At 36.8% G+C, this 16,326-nt stretch overlaps 2 protein-coding genes across 2 annotated transcripts; both read left to right on the top strand.

Annotated features, from left to right (window-relative positions):
- Positions 1 to 5,100: 5,100 nt before the first annotated feature.
- On the top strand, positions 5,101 to 6,242 carry LOC116204181. The gene is made up of 2 exons (XM_031536252.1): positions 5,101 to 5,433; positions 5,706 to 6,242. Exons 1-2 carry the CDS (start codon positions 5,101 to 5,103, stop codon positions 6,240 to 6,242), a joined length of 870 nt encoding a protein of 289 aa, XP_031392112.1.
- A 5,136-nt stretch (positions 6,243 to 11,378) lies between these two features.
- LOC116205908 (probable receptor-like serine/threonine-protein kinase At4g34500) lies at positions 11,379 to 16,050 on the top strand. The gene is made up of 7 exons (XM_031538605.1): positions 11,379 to 12,265; positions 13,554 to 13,658; positions 13,749 to 13,871; positions 14,473 to 14,643; positions 14,758 to 14,887; positions 14,976 to 15,185; positions 15,595 to 16,050. The coding sequence occupies exons 1-7, from the start codon at positions 11,670 to 11,672 to the stop codon at positions 15,712 to 15,714; spliced, it is 1,455 nt and encodes a 484-aa protein (XP_031394465.1). The 5' UTR covers positions 11,379 to 11,669; the 3' UTR covers positions 15,715 to 16,050.
- The last annotated feature ends 276 nt before the right edge of the window (positions 16,051 to 16,326 follow it).

Here is a 16,326-nt window from a genome sequence, read left to right as displayed (position 1 = left end):
TTTTTTTTGTTTTCCAAATATAAAAAAATCGTACGTTTAATATTGTAAAATAAAAAGTTAAACAAAAGGAAACCAAAAGTTCCATTAGTGGGAATAGAATTCATAATCTCTTGATCCCAAACAAGAAAGTGTCTGATGATTGTTTTTAATATTATCCAAAAGGATTTTAATGTGACATATTTTAACTATCTATATAATTGATTAAAACATATCATATCCTGTAAAAGTGAAGCGAGATCATTTTAATACTCACGTGCATTTATTTTCAAAATGACTCTAACTGTTATCTCCCCCAAAAAAAAACTGACATGATACATGCAAATGTACGGAAAAATTCTTACTAAGTATATAGGAAAGGTTAGCTAATTATAATTATGTAATAAGATCAATATAGTTTATACTATGAATAGATCAAAATCATACAACAATGATTCACTCAAAAAAATCATACAACTATAATTTTGGATTAAATCAATTATTTTTTTTATTATAATCTATGTGTAAATTTCTAACATCATATTAGAAAACACAATCGTTAGAAAAAGGAACTAATATATAGACGAGTGTGAATTAATCAAGAAAGAGAAATACAATTAAAGAGTCAACCTAGAGCAATATAATTAACACGATCAAATTAAGTTAGAGAATTCAACACAATTCTAAAATACAGTGCATGCATCATTTTAGTTATTTTAAACTTATCCACTGTTTACATTTGATTGGTTCAATTATCCAATTGTATTATTTGAAAATACAAACAAAATTTCGTTGAATATTTCAATTTATATTAATCAGAAGAATGATAACAATATTATTTTTGTTATTTAATATTTTCACAATAAAATGAGAAAATACTAAAATAGTTTGATGAAAAAGAAGATAAAGGTAATCATCATATACCTTCATAATATTATAGTGAATTTATCGATATTATTTTCCGAGACCACGACGAAGCACGGGGCTCATGCCCTAGTTCTTTTAATTTGAGTGTGATATATATATATATATATATATATATAGATACATACATACATACCTGGTGAATACTCCGCGTTGCATGGGCGCTCAACTTCCCATTTTGCCATATCATCATTTCTCATATATATATTAGGAAAATTTTTATATTCTTTTATCTAGATTGTCCTAATTGAATATATGCATATTATATTGTAACAAAAAATGCATAATATATTCTCATATAATTGTTGAGGAAATAGTATATAATTACAGTGGATGTATATTCGACAAATATGCAAAAAAAAATTCATAATTTATAATGAGAAATTTTTTATAAAATTTATATTTTTATTAAGGAAAATAATTATTAAGAAATAATTATAATAAGAAGATAAAGGAAATAATTTTTAAGCAATATATTGCAATATTAGAATAGTTAATTATATCAAGTGCACTTTTAAAACATAAATATATGAAAATTTTTCCCTTATTTAGTAAATAATGGAAAGTAAATATTTAGTTTCTATCTTCTTGAGTTAGATTTCAATGGTTTATTATTAAGGCAAAGGTGTATGAAAATTGTGCAAATTAGGTTGATTATATTCATGATAAACCGTGTATGGTTATAGAAATAATTAAAGTATATACTCACTGATAATTTAAAAATAAATCCAATCAATATATAATGTAAAATATGTTATCACTCTAGATTGTTTTATTTATATTTGCATTTATCTTTTTGTTTAGTCACTCGAATTTGCATTAAAATATATTTAAGAAATAAAAATTCAATCAAGAAAAAGAAATTTTGGAGAAGATTATTAAAACAATCAAAATATTGAAGGAATTAGTTTTAAATTTGCACTAAAAAATTCATTGTACGAATCAAAACTTAACCAAAGAAAATAAATAAATAAAGCTACTGAATTTTAAGTTCATGGAGAATTGTTTTCGGTGAACTCCCACGTATGACAATTAAATGGCATAATACTTCCAAGAAATTATATAAAGATTAGTACACACATGAAGGCAAAAAGCCAGATTTCCCAATTTTTGAGTTCAAATTAAAGCGCATAAAAGCAGTTGACAACAATTAGACAACCATTGTTGTAATTGGAATAATCAGATGAGGCATTCATCCGTTGAAGTATATATTGGTATCTGGAAATTTGGATAGAATGTTAAGTTATTGAATATAAGACGTAGGGCCTGCGCGTATGCACGAACTAGTATTGAAAAGATGGCTGACCACTTATGGCATAAACTTATAGATTATATGAAATGTTCACGAATAACAAAGATTCGTCCATGATTACATTAACAGAGTTGGTTACAAGAAAGTTAATAGTTAGCTATGGTTTATTTTTTATTAATCCTATTTCAATTAAAGTTCTTAATGTTGGTTCTCAAATAGGTTGACGATGTACTACAAAATAGTTAACTGAGTATTTTTATGCTTTAAAAAAAATTAGATTTCATTAGTTCGTATAGTATGAAAATTTGTGCTTTATTAATGTGAATATGCTAAAAACGCATATAAACAAATAATTATTTTTTAAAAATTTTATTCTTAAGACTATATTAGATGACTTTTCATCTTCAGTAACTGAAGAACTTTTAGAATTTCATGATAATTATGTGGCTCAATAATACTATGTTATTTTTCGCATCATGATTGGCAGAATTTTCAAGAGTCAGTCAACCATGAGCTACCTACGTCCTACATACCATTATCTGGCGTATTGTTTTGGTTTTTATAATTATATATTGATACTTCGAATCAATGAAAGTTGAAGGAATACAAAAGAGTTTGTTAAAGTAGTAATTGCTTAAGGCCTTTTGCTATCTCCAAGCAAGGTTAATGGGAAGAAAATGTCATACTTGTCTCTGCTCGTGTTGCACTTGAGATTATTGTTCTCCTCAAAAAATCGACAGACTATACCTTAGATTACTTACCCTTGCCATTCGTGCTATATATATACACACACAAGTTTAATTATCACACTTTCTATTATTGGAGATATATTGATTCTTATTACATATTGAACCGGTATATATGCACACATTGAAGTATGTGTACATGTTACTTATTTTATATTTAATTTAACTTATTTAAGATGTAGATAATCTATATATTGCACATTGTATATATATTATTATATGAGGTATATAGTATAGTGCATATTTTGCTCATTTGTATATATTCTATTAAGTTATATGCATATAATTTACATATTCTACTGCATAATTAGTAATAAAAGAATATAAAATTTTTATTAATACATAAGTGATGATATAACAAAACGAGAGAGTTATGTTTCTTATTTTTGAAGATGTGACGGTATGAGAGAAGGCGGTTTTAATTTTGATGAGGTGGCGGCATGAGAATTATTACCCGCGTATTGCGCAGGCGTTTATATTTATGTACTTCAATTAATATCTTGTGCAATATATTGTAAAAATATATTGAATTGATGACTTGTAGTAAATTCATTCCATTAGTTGATAAAACTATTCTAATAGTGATTTGTAGTTTAATTGTAAATAATTTTGCATTTTTACGATTTTAGTTAAATATTTTGTAATTTGCATTTCCAATAGTACTGTAGATGGCATGAAATATATAATAATAAATGGATAATAATTTTAATGCTAATTATCAATCAAATAGTTGATTGCTTATTTTAAAACGTATAGTATTGAAATATATAATGAAATATTATATAATTAAATATAAAACTATGCAAATTATGGGGGAATTTTTTGAAATCATAACTTGAAAAATAATAAAAAATAATATGAAGAAAAAAATGTTGAAATAACTTAGAAAATAATATGAAGAAAAATATGAAAATATAACATCGTTAGGATATGATCTTATTTTTATATTTCTCAGTTTATTTGTGGGCACTTTCTCTATTTTTCAATTTATCAATTTTCCTTGTGTTTTTTTTTAATTTCCTTGAACTTTTTGTGTGAGAAATCTCTTGTATATTAATACAATTGTAGATTTCGACCAAATAATAAGATGAAAGTACATGAAATATAAATTAACGAGGATGTTGGTCTAAAAGCTCAGACTCATTAAACAATATCGCATGAATATGTAAAAGAAAAATGCTTACTCAACCTATAAGAATATTTTTCAAGAAGTAAGTGTTGATTAAAGTTACTACTATAATGAACTTATAAAATATTAAAAAATTTGGAAAATGTATTGGCAAGGAGCGTGAAGAGACAATAAATCACAAATTGAGTGTTTATTGAGAAGGCTGATGTGGAAGCTCCTCATTAAAAAAACCGGAAACTCCCGTGAAGTATTCTAAATTACTATATATAAAATATAAAAAGTGAAAAAAATAATACAAATGAGAAAGTTGAATGGAGAGTTAAAAACACGAGACAATGAGCACAATTACCCATGTCTCTACCACAACAACACCAACAAACATATGATTTCCTTTCACTTTCATAATTTTTTTTATTGATTAGTTTTGGGGCCTATAAACTAAATACAAAATATGAATTAGAGTTTATCGTTGTGAGTCTCCCAAACATGTGAAACTGTTGATCTGATAGAATATTATTCCATGAATCGAGGCCTTGTATCGCATTATAGTAATTAAATACCTATAATATATATATATATATATATATATATATAGATTCTGATGCGGGTGCACTGTGGGGTCGTTTGTTCAGTGTCTTGATCGTGCATCTTATTCTGCATTATGGACGTCGTCATATCTTTTCCTATATATGGTGTTAAGGGGAAGGCTTTTTTGCCGCCGATACCATATATCCAACGTTAACAGGGCATGGAGGCCTTTATCGGCACATAAAATCTCCATACCCTATTGGTAATGATAATGGATAACATATTAGATCAAATTCAAGTTAAACCCGGAATAGAAAAGGGTGGCAAAGATCGAAACAATGAAACATAAAACTCAAAATTGGAATATACGTGCACACCTGATCAAGACAATGTTAAAGAAACGTCAGAAACACCCTCACATGCCTTAAATTAAATCACTTTGTACTGACTAGAACATTCATTCGTATATTAGCAGAAGAATTCGACTTCTCATACCGCCGAAGCTAAAACTCCTAGAAAACTCATCATATATCTTCTCTAACACTATGGATCGGTCCAAAGAGCTGAAATTCCTTGGTGTCCAAGGAATCCGGGTCGAATCGGCTCTGATACTGAAACAAGCTCATCGTTCCTTCATCCTGACAACCCTGACACTCGTCCTCCCTCTCTGCGGCCTCATCCTGTTCCATTCTCATGTCTCCCAACCTCTCCTGGCCACCCTCGTCCATCTCGACTTGGATGTGTCCTGGACCAGCAAGGAGTGGGCGGTCGTGATGGCTGCCCACTTCCTCTTGCTGCTGTGCATCTGCTTGTTCTTGTTCCTCACAACCGCCGTTGTCTCCTTCACTGTGGCCACCCTCTACTCCTCCGGGAAGCCCGTATCTTCTTGGCTGCCATCTCTTATTAAATTTCCATTGGACTTATATAGGTCTGGGCCCATATCCACTTAAAAGTTCAAGCTGATAAGTGGCGGTACTCAAATCTCATATAAACCAATGGATTTTGATTATCTTTTCTACGTGGGATTAATATCCTCAACACCCACCCTCACGTGCAACGTGTAATCTATATCTCTGCCATCTCAAGGACCCTCCCCCACCTCCGATTCACCTTCCTTTGGTTCTGGATTCCCATGATTGTTTCCCACAAGTTCTTCTCCTTGTTGGTGTGGTGCCTGATCGACGCAATAAAGATCCTCGATGATAAGGTTTTGACTTTCCTCTCCATTGTCAGCATCATTGGCAGTTTCATCATGGCCCCTGTGTACGTTCCATTGGTATGGTACCTCGTTAACATTGTCACTGTCCTTGAGCCCGGGTATGGAATCGATGCCATAGGAGAAGCCTTATATCCCCTTACTGGTAGGGAACTCATGGGCTCAATGCTGGTGCTCGGGTATTTCATTATTGGTGGCGTGATCAGCAGGATGTCCCATTTGGTGGAGACGAATGGGGCCACACTAGGTACTTTTGTGCTTGGCCAGCCTATTCAGGCAATCCTATATCTGGTCTTACTTCTTGTCGTGGTGCTCGTGAATGTATTCTGGTCGATAGTCCTGAGCGTATTCTACCATGTCTGCAAAAGCTACCAAAATGCCAACCTTCCGCTTGATAGTTCGGATATATTTTACCATGTCTGCAACAGCTACCGAAGCCAACCTGTGTCAACAAGGCAGCGTCATATCTGAGCACACTTCATTTTCAGTTTAATCAAATAACATGTAAATCGTCTACGAGTCTTCTTGTCACTACGAGATTGATCTTCACTTGATACTATCACATAGGATATCACCATTGTAAAGACGCTTGATTTTGTCCATTTATGTCGAGATCAAATGCAGAATATGTGAAAGCACATATAGGGTTAGATGCATAATTTAACTTAAACCGAGAGTAGTATTCCCTTGTTCACATATTTTATCTTAATTATAGAGTTGATTGAATGCATCTCATCCTATCCTATGTTTAAGTGACCCTATGAAACAAGCTTGTGGACGAGGACGCTTCTTCATTTCATTTTCAAAACGTAAGCGTCCATGACGCCTTACCAGCAAAGTCAGCGCGACATCACGGAGTACCTCACAGAAATTGCTTGCACATAACAGCAGATCCCAAGTGCAATATCGCAGGATTGACAGGATTCTCACAAACTACTGTAGAGCAATGGACAAGAACTTAAAAGTTACGTGGCTGCATTGTCAATGAACGTTCAACGAAAGCATTGTACCATCTCATGCGAGATTGCTTCCCTTACAAAGCAAACGAAGAATACATTAAAAAAAAAAAATTGAAGCAAAACTGAAGGAGGTATCAGGTCTAGTTTTCATGCTTAGCAATAGCAGACCGACTACTCAGAACCATAGGTCCGGTCCTCAAACGTAATAACCATAATGGTCGCTCAATTCAACATGCATGCAAGGTACCTGGACATTTCCCATTGAGAAGCGGCATCTGCTCTTTTCTTATCCAGAAATCCAGAAAGAAGAAATAACGAATCAGAATCGTCACTACACAGAGACTGCAGCTAAAATGGATTCATTTGAAATTGGCAATTCCTTTCCGGCATGCATATTAAAGCACCGCGAATTTTTTAGTTATGAACCAGTGCATTCACCGTTGAGGATATTCGCATAAGTGAATATATAACTAAATGAAATGTGGAATAATCCAATCCCAGCTAGAAAGGGAGGGAAACGAACATTCTATTTAGGATTCACTGCCATAACGTTCTAGCTAGAGTCGGCATAGATTAGCTTAACGGGCATTCCGACCCATAGTTCCACTACACAAAACGGAAGGCCTGGAAGCAGTATTTAAGTTTCAAAGAGGTTCATGTTCGTCACAGCTCAAAGACGAGATGGCAACATTGGGCAAACTCCACATTAATCTAATAGAATGATAGGAAATCCAGCAAAATCGCAAATAGGGCTTATAAACAACTTAGAAGATCCACTGATTGAATAATCAAATCTCCAAGTTCTCCATCTGAATGTTGCTCTTCAATGGCACATACTCCCGAAGATATACCTGCTGAGATGCTCGTGCGGAGCAATCTTATCGATGCCCTGATGGTGATAACTCTTGCAGACGTAGTAGAACACACTCTGCACCATTGCACCTACCAAGTTCACAATCACTAGTAATTAGGAATTCTGACCTGCTAAGTCACCCATCCATATGTATTAGTTCTAGCAAAACTCAGATGCTGCCCGATATCAGCAATACAACTTAAACCCGGCACAATATTATTGAGAGAAAATTCGAATTACGACACCTCTTGGACCCAGCAGCCAAAATTCGACATAAGATACTGCTCCCTGCCTTTACCAAGCGAACATATTGCGGCAGGAAGGTTGCATTCCTGATGTAATTGAAAGCTAGTTGGCTTCTTAATCTACATTCGTATGATGTCCCAGAGAGCAGTTGACGCATGCGGCACCTTTTATCTCAGCAACCAAATGTCAACAAGCCTAGCTCGACATGACTGCATGACCGACGACTCGAGAGACCCGAAACTGGAATACGAAAGGAAAATTCAAAAGTCCTTCTAATTGCAAAATGATGCTGCTTTTCCTTCCCATATTATTTCTGCAGCATTTGGTGGAACTTGTCGATTGAATTATTCAACATGCCATGAGCAAAATTTTACTGTGCAGAGGACAAGAATTGTGGCACGATTTAAGGGATGGGAGTTGGACTCTGTCTCTTCCACCAGCAGAATGATTTTCATTACGGCCCACTTCAGATTTGGTGAACCATTTTTCCAATAATTCTCCAATTTTCATATCGAAATTTTTACTCTGGATAGTAAGAATATATATTTTGGATATAAAGCGGACACAATAGATGTTATGTTGAATTGCGATGGCAGTGAGACAGAGATGGTACGCGCACGCATATGTTCTTATTTCTCGAGTCTTGACAGTAAAAAAATCCTCTTAATTTTCTGAAAAGCTCCAATGTCGGTTGAAAAATTCTCCTACCATTTTCTTGGCTGTGACGACGATCTATGGACACATTTCCATAGACAAATAGGGCGTCGCTCATGGCATTTTAATAGTTGAGGTGCCATAGGCATGGGTATATCTTGACATAAATAGAAGGTTCTGGGGGTGATCCATAACAAGTCTAACAATGGAGGGTGAAAATTTGATCTTTTTGAATTTGATCGATAGGCAGGACCGAGCAGGACGGACCCATTTGCATTTGCTTCTTTGCCGCTCCTCCTCAAATATCCATTCAATGCAAATCTCAGAACTCACGAAATCTTTCCCCTTATTCATTTACTACCCTCAGCTCACAAACTCGCCTCGAATCACACTCCGAGTCAATGCCAAAGGACGGGCCTCGCAGAAACGGTTCTGCAGAATAACTGCAAGCACTCATCTCACCTCCAACAGAATGCAAATTACAAAACGAAAAATGCATAGGCTCAGTCTCTGCCATGCAAACATTGAATGCCGTAAAACCAGCCCGAAACAACAATAATTAAACTGACCCGGAAGGAAGGGCATGTGCCCAATTTATCAAAAAGTTCATGGTATGCTAATTTTGAACGCAAGGAATGAAAGTTGGTAGTCTCTACATAAGGGAAGCTTTCATTAGGTGGGGAGTAGCCCTTTTTTTTTTCTTTTTTTTTTTTTCTGATGAAGAAGAAGAAGAAGGATAGGGTCAAGATAGGATGACATGTGGGGAGTGGTTAAAGGCTTTTCCCGCAGGATAGATGGAATTGGAACTGATTTGCTGGTAGAATGAATTGTGCCATACGTAAGGCCACCAATTGGTGAGGCCGATTGGGAAACTTATAACCCAAACCATTGAGCTGAGCTGTCCATTCAAACCATAATAATTGAGTTTAGGACTTGCATTAGGAGTCCTTTTCTCTTCATTAAGGAAATAAATTAATGCAGAGCATTCGGGTGTTGTCATGTGGAAATAATCTTTTTCAAGATTAACTTCTTTGGAGTTGAGGATCATAGCGATTAGCGTCGGTGGGAATGAGAAACAGTCGCCCGATCATTTAGAAACCGAATGTCAATGCTCTTGTGGGCTCGTCCCGTATCAAAGCTTTGAAAAAAGCTAGCAGTCGGTGGATTAGAAATCATTTATTTTCGTTATTAGAATTTATATATGTAAAAGTGGTTTGAGAATTATAGGATCCCATGCATAATCCTCCTAATAGTACTTTGCCATCGACTTGTGGATGAAACTTAAAAAAAAATTAAATCATTTCGAAGATAAAGAGTGCGTGCTTCTTAGCTTTCTAAAGGGAGTGCATTGGGTTTCATAAAAGAGAGTAGATTTCTATGCAGAGGCTTATAAAGCATTATAAAGAAGCATAAAACTATGTCTTCCTTTTCTCATCTTGTCAATCGATTTATCTATCTTCCTTTTAAAAAAAAAGTTATTGTATTGTCTGGAAAATGATGCATTTATACAACATTTAACGAACGTATGTGCATATTCTTGATGAGCTCTGAACAATTGAAATGAATAGTTTTTACGACGTTCTGAGGGTATCGAGTTTAATCCGTTGTTGTTTCGTCTTCCAAGCTAATCCCTCCATTAACTCTAGTGACGAAAATATTACGTGGTAATATTATGACATCGAAAATATTATTTTTTAATTATATTGTCCAAAATGTCATCTTTTTTGAATTATTAAAAAATACTTTCTTTTATATTCTTTCTTTGTGCTTCCAGTGGGCTATAGGGAGATTGGCTCGGAAAAGGGAAGGGGGGCAGATCGGCTGGGTGGCTCTAGGGAGATTGGCTGGGAAGGGCTCTACCCCGTCGTCCATCAACTCCGCAGGCGAGGTCTGCACCTAGTTACCTTGATAGAGAGGCGGTGGCTGGCTACGGAGCCTCTACTTCGTGTGCTCCAAGGAAAGTGAAGTAGAAAAATGTAAAAAAATTTCAAAATGAGGTTGATTTGGCAACTTTAATTAAAAAATAAGGCTGCATTTGATTTATTAGTGTTATTTTAAAATCATGATTTTGATTTTGATTTTGATTGTGGAAAAAGATAAATGAGATGATATTATAAATTTGACTTGAAAAACGTGTATTTTTTGTTGTGTAGTGTGTTGAGTTAAAATCAAAATTATGATTCTAAAATCACACTAACTTTTCAAACGGGGCCTAACTTGACTACGTTTGGTTCATGTGTGTAGTCCCGTCATTTTTTTACAACGAGAATTAATGGAGGGACAGGAATGGTATACGAAACAATGACGTTTAAGCTAAAGTGTGGTAAAAATTTCAAAGGCAAATGTGAAAGCAAATATTGGAGGAGCAACGCTCATTGGAAGAGTAAATATTTTATAAAATTTTGTAAAAATTCATAAAAAAAGAATATTTATTCAGTCACAGTGAATGAGTAATACTCATTGAATATCTGGTCCAAATGAGTAAATATTTAAAAGTGAAAACTTACCTTACAATGAGTTTACAAATTTGCACTTATAAGTATTTTGATTGATTGTTACTCAAGTACCGTAGATGAGTAATATTCATTGAATATTTAGTCCAACCGTAGTGACAAAAGAAAAATTCGAGATGACAGTGACGATTACCTCTTTAATTTTCGAGGTTAAGCCGTTTCGAGGTTTAATTGGTTTATTCGGTTAATTAATTAATTAGACAAATCAAGCTTGGCCAAAAAAAATGATTAGACGAATAAAGCTCTTGAAAAAGAAAATAAAGCAAAAAAATAAAAAGAAAAAGAAGGAAAAAAGAGAGAGAAAAAACAAAAACAAAAACAAAAAGAAGTCCAGTCTCTGTTTGTTGCCCCCCCCCCCCCCCCCCCCCCCCCCCCCTCCCCCCTCTGCCCTTTTCCGCTTTTTGTATCCGTTGAAGCAACGGCCCTCTCTCTCTCTCTCTCTCTCTCTCTGAGCTTCAGAGCTCACTCACCGATATCGCAGCGTTTGGTTTTATAACTCGGACTCCATAATTTTCACCTATTTTTTCTATTTTCATTCTCATTTTTCTCTCTCATTTCCATTACTAAACAAACGCTCCCCAACGTTACGCTTCCCCCGCTCTCTCTGTCTCTCGCAATCCCGAGGAAGCTCAGCTCGCAGTCCCCCACAAGCCCCGTCTCCTCGCCGGAGACAATGCCTCTTCCCAGCCACCGCCGCTCCACCTCCGAAGTATCCCTCAGCTCAAAGCCGCCGTTCCTCTCCCCTAAACCACTCCTACTCGCCGGCATTCTCGTCCTCTGCTTTGCAGCCGCCTCCCTCGCGGCCTTCTTCTTCTGCATCTGCCGCACCCGGACATCCAAGAAGCGGAAAGTGCTCGGGAAGCACGGCTCCGGCTCGATACCCCTGGTCACCAAGGAGATCGCCGAGATCGGAGCGAAGGATCTGGTGGTGAATGGAGTCAAAGACGAGGTCAGGATCGGGATCGCGGATCTGAAGAAGCAGGGGAAGCGGAACGAGTCAACTGATGATGACAGCGAGCCTGCCGGTGCGGCCAGAGGCGGGAAGAGCGGGGAGAGTGATGGTGCGTCGAGTGGAAGCAAGAGCGATGCCGCGGCGGAGGCGCAGGGCAACATCGGCTGGGGGCGGTGGTACAGTCTGCGGGAGCTCGAGGTTGCGACGCGCGGATTTGCGGAGGAGAATGTGATTGGAGAAGGAGGCTACGGCGTCGTGTACCGGGGAGTCCTGACCGATGGCTCGGTGGTTGCGGTGAAGAACCTTCTCAACAAGAAGTACGTATACAAAATCAGAAACTATTCTCTCCGTTTGTTTTCCGCATTCCTGGAAAAGCGTTTTCCGGGAAAACCCATTTCACGAAAACGCATTTTCCGGAAAAGCTTTTCCATTCCTGGAAGCTCAGCTGTAAGCAGAGCATTGGCAGAGCTGGCAATTGACTTGACATGACGCAGCGTCAATGTAGATTAGAGACCCATAGCTATCAGAGAATCAATCATCCATAGACCCTTTGTTATGATCTGGGGCCTGCAAAAACCATGCAAGATTTCCTCCAATAAGAACACAACAACGACACGATAAGCGAAATTAATGGGATCAGACAGACAGCTATCTATGCATTTGGTCTCTCCCCGTGTCGTCTGATCAACACAGTGTGTCCGACTCGCCTTAATTACGGCCATTTCTTTTGAATCTGCTGAAAGAACACATTTTTCCTGTCAAGCATCAAGACAAATTATAGGGATCTGGAAAGAACTGCATCATTATCACGAGGGCATGAATAAATGTTCAGTTGATGTTTGTGGATTATTTTTTTTGGGTTTGCTTGATAATCTTTTGATTTTTCCATTTCGTTTATTTTATATAAAATACGGGGTGCATGTGGAATAAATAATTTGTGGTACCGTCGTCGAGAATGATGACACATCACTTTGTTTTCTTCTGTGTCGGTATTGGTGTGATGGTGTCTTATTATTATTATTATCCATTTCAAAGCATGAAAGTAGTACGTATATTAGTACATGGGTGATGATGGCAGTTGCCCGCTCTGCTCCTTGCTCTGCTTTGCTCTTCCCATCATTCCCTTCAACTTTACTGAAGCAAGAATTACTGCACTTAAGTCCTCATACGTTTCTTTTCTATGTGGTGTGAATTTTCAGTGTTCCACAAAGAATGTATGGCGAGTTGGTAAAAGGGTAATCAACCTTTTGTTACTAATAAAGTTAAAAATTGATATATTGGGACCGAACTAGAAGGACGGCCAACAAAAGACGTAGAATGCACTCGATCTATAATGTTAAGTGCAAAGCTGAAGAGGAGAGTTCCTTTTAATCATAGACATGTTTTTACAGTGACTAAGTATGCTGTTGCCTTGAGCTTTTTCATATGAAATTAAGTATATGATCCATACCAATGTTATTCGGGATTGCACTTCGTCTAACGCGAAATATTTTGAACTCTCATTATCTCTGGTGATGCAACTCTGTGATGTGGTTTTTAGGTTGGTTGTCATGATGCCATGGTTCAATGAACTTATGGTTAATAACTTCTACTATTTAATTTAAGGGGTCAGGCAGAAAAGGAGTTCAGAGTAGAAGTTGAGGCCATTGGAAAAGTAAGACACAAAAATTTGGTGGGTCTAGTTGGCTACTGCGCAGAGGGTCCTCAAAGGTAGGCAGCAACCGTATCAACCTTCGTTGTGAATGAGATGAATTCTAATAGCATTCATATATTGCTTTCTCAACTTCTATCCCTTATCAGGATGCTTGTCTATGAATACATTGATAATGGAAATTTGGAGCAGTGGTTGCATGGTGATGTTGGGCCGACCAGTCCTCTTACCTGGGAAATTAGAATGAAAATTGCTGTTGGAACAGCTAAAGGGTATGATATGCTAGCATCCTTTGTTTCTATAAAATATTTTTGCTTGCCTACTGCTTCTCAATGAGCAATTTATCAATATACTGCATATTGTAATTTGTAGCACCTTGCTGCTCTGTCTTTGTTGCGCATCATTTTGTGTTTCATAGAAACTAATAGATTGAATCTGACTTGATAATGTCTTTTCCCTATCACGAGTCTAACAGAGAGTAGAAGTAGAGCAGGACAAAATTTTGCATTTACCATCCTGTTATGTGGTGGACAAGCTTTTCAGATTATAAGCTCTTGTTTCTGCCCGATGTGTCATTTGACTCATTTCTCAAAGTGTCTCTGCAGTTTCAAAAAATTTCAGCAATCACTAGTATCCTCTCTTTAGTCTGCTGAAGATCAGATTTAATGTCCTGCAGACAATAATGCATCTTGTAAACCCGAACTATGAATCGTGCATTGTTATAAAAATCAACCACTGCACTGGTCTAGTCTGGCTTGTTGTATTAAGAGAATTCCATAATTTGTAAACCGGGACTCATTAGCATAGATTGATAATGCTGAATCTGTCATATGCATTGCATTAAGCTTGTTGCCTTTTCATTTGCTTCTGCAGTTTAGCCTATTTGCATGAAGGATTGGAGCCCAAGGTTGTGCATCGTGATGTAAAATCTAGCAATATTCTTCTGGATAGAAAGTGGAATCCAAAGTTATCAGATTTTGGACTGGCAAAGCTGTTGGGATCAGAGGCAACTCATGTGACTACACGTGTAATGGGCACTTTCGGGTATGTTCTTTATGAGATGTATTTCACAATTTAATGGGTATTAACAAGTATTGGGGAAGTCTACCCCTGTGACCAATGACCTTAGCTTTTCTTTGCTATACATGTACTGTGCAGATACGTCTCACCTGAATATGCAAGCACTGGTATGCTTAATGAAGGGAGTGACGTTTACAGTTTCGGAGTTCTACTTATGGAGCTGATTAGTGGACGGAGTCCTATCGACTATTCTAGACCAGCCGGGGAGGTAAAACTTTCTGTTATAGCACATTGATATTAAATTCCAAGCCATATGTATAGCTGCTATAGAAAGTCCTCTGTTGCGTGTTTCTCAGATGAACCTGGTCGACTGGTTTAAATCAATGGTAGCCAGTCATCGCGGGGAGGAAATTGTTGACCCTCTCATTGCAGTTCAGCCCCCTCCAAGAGCCCTGAAGCGGGTTTTATTAGTTTGTCTCCGGTGTATAGATTTGGATGCCAGTAAGCGACCAAAGATGGGTCAAATTGTTCACATGCTCGAGACGGATGATTTCCCATTTCGTGCCGTAAGTTCTTCTCCTGTCCTGGAGGATTTCATATTCCTATTTGTTTCCTTTCCTGATCCAATATAAGCACTGTCACCGATTTCACAGTACCTTTGCTGCTCTGTTCCTCCGGTTTTCTAACCCCTGCAGCTCCTTCCAGAGACATACGATTTACCTTTTTTTAAGTTTAACCTGCATATGTTAAAGCAGGGATTGTTTTTGAACTTCCATCATGCTTCTTCCAGCCTTTTTTTTTTTCTTTTCCTCTTGGGCAACAATTTAGCCGAAGACTGATGAAAATGGAACATTTTAGGGAAGAGTGTTCCTGTATATTAACAGTCAGCATGTTCTTTTCTGAAATCGAATAACGTGCTATATTATTATCATGTAATTACTCATCCTCTTGGGCCACCTCTCTCATGTCCTGCAGGAACATAGAGCAACTCGAGAGAAAGATCCCCCCCCTTCCCGTGCAGGTGAATTCAACAAAGTTCCACGTCCTTCCAGGTTTGTTGCCGACAGTCCAGAGGAGAGATTGCGATGGAGATGATAGCAAAACTCCCTTTTGAGCCAACCCAGCCACCAAGGTCACACATTATTTCTGTCATATAAGTTTTCCACTAGTCTGAAATATAGTTGTGATTTTTGGATTGGCAAATTCGAGTATATATAATTGATAGTTCCCTCGTGTATTGCTTTAGTTCTTCAATATAATAGCTCCTTGTTTATAATGTAGCAGTATTTTACACATAAACAAGCCGTGTAAATATAATGTCCTCTTATTGAAGATGTATGGAGTGTATTTCACTTCTCTTGTAATGGAACACCGAGAACTCCTGCGATGAATATTGCTTTATGCACCTGAATATGACTCTGAACTTTGTCACATCGCTTTCTGAACAAAAATTTCATATCCTTAGCTGAAAGCCGACCGGAGATAGAACCGATGATTTTCACTAGTTGATGCACGATTGATTGCTTCGGCATTGGGCTGCTTCTCCTGTGTTGTGGTTTTCTCTATTTTCATTCGATATGTCGCAGTTAAAAAGGGAATGGGAAAGCAATTCCTCAGGCGTTATATTATTAGTTCCATTGCCAAGCTATCCTGCATTGTATCAAGCTTGGCGTTTTCATTCAAAATAGCTGAAAATCTGAGTCGACT

Source organism: Punica granatum, chromosome 4, assembly GCF_007655135.1.
Source record: "Punica granatum isolate Tunisia-2019 chromosome 4, ASM765513v2, whole genome shotgun sequence".
Taxonomy (NCBI): Eukaryota; Viridiplantae; Streptophyta; class Magnoliopsida; order Myrtales; family Lythraceae; genus Punica; species Punica granatum.
Note: the sequence above shows the minus strand (reverse complement) of the source record. Positions and strands in the feature narration are given on the sequence as shown.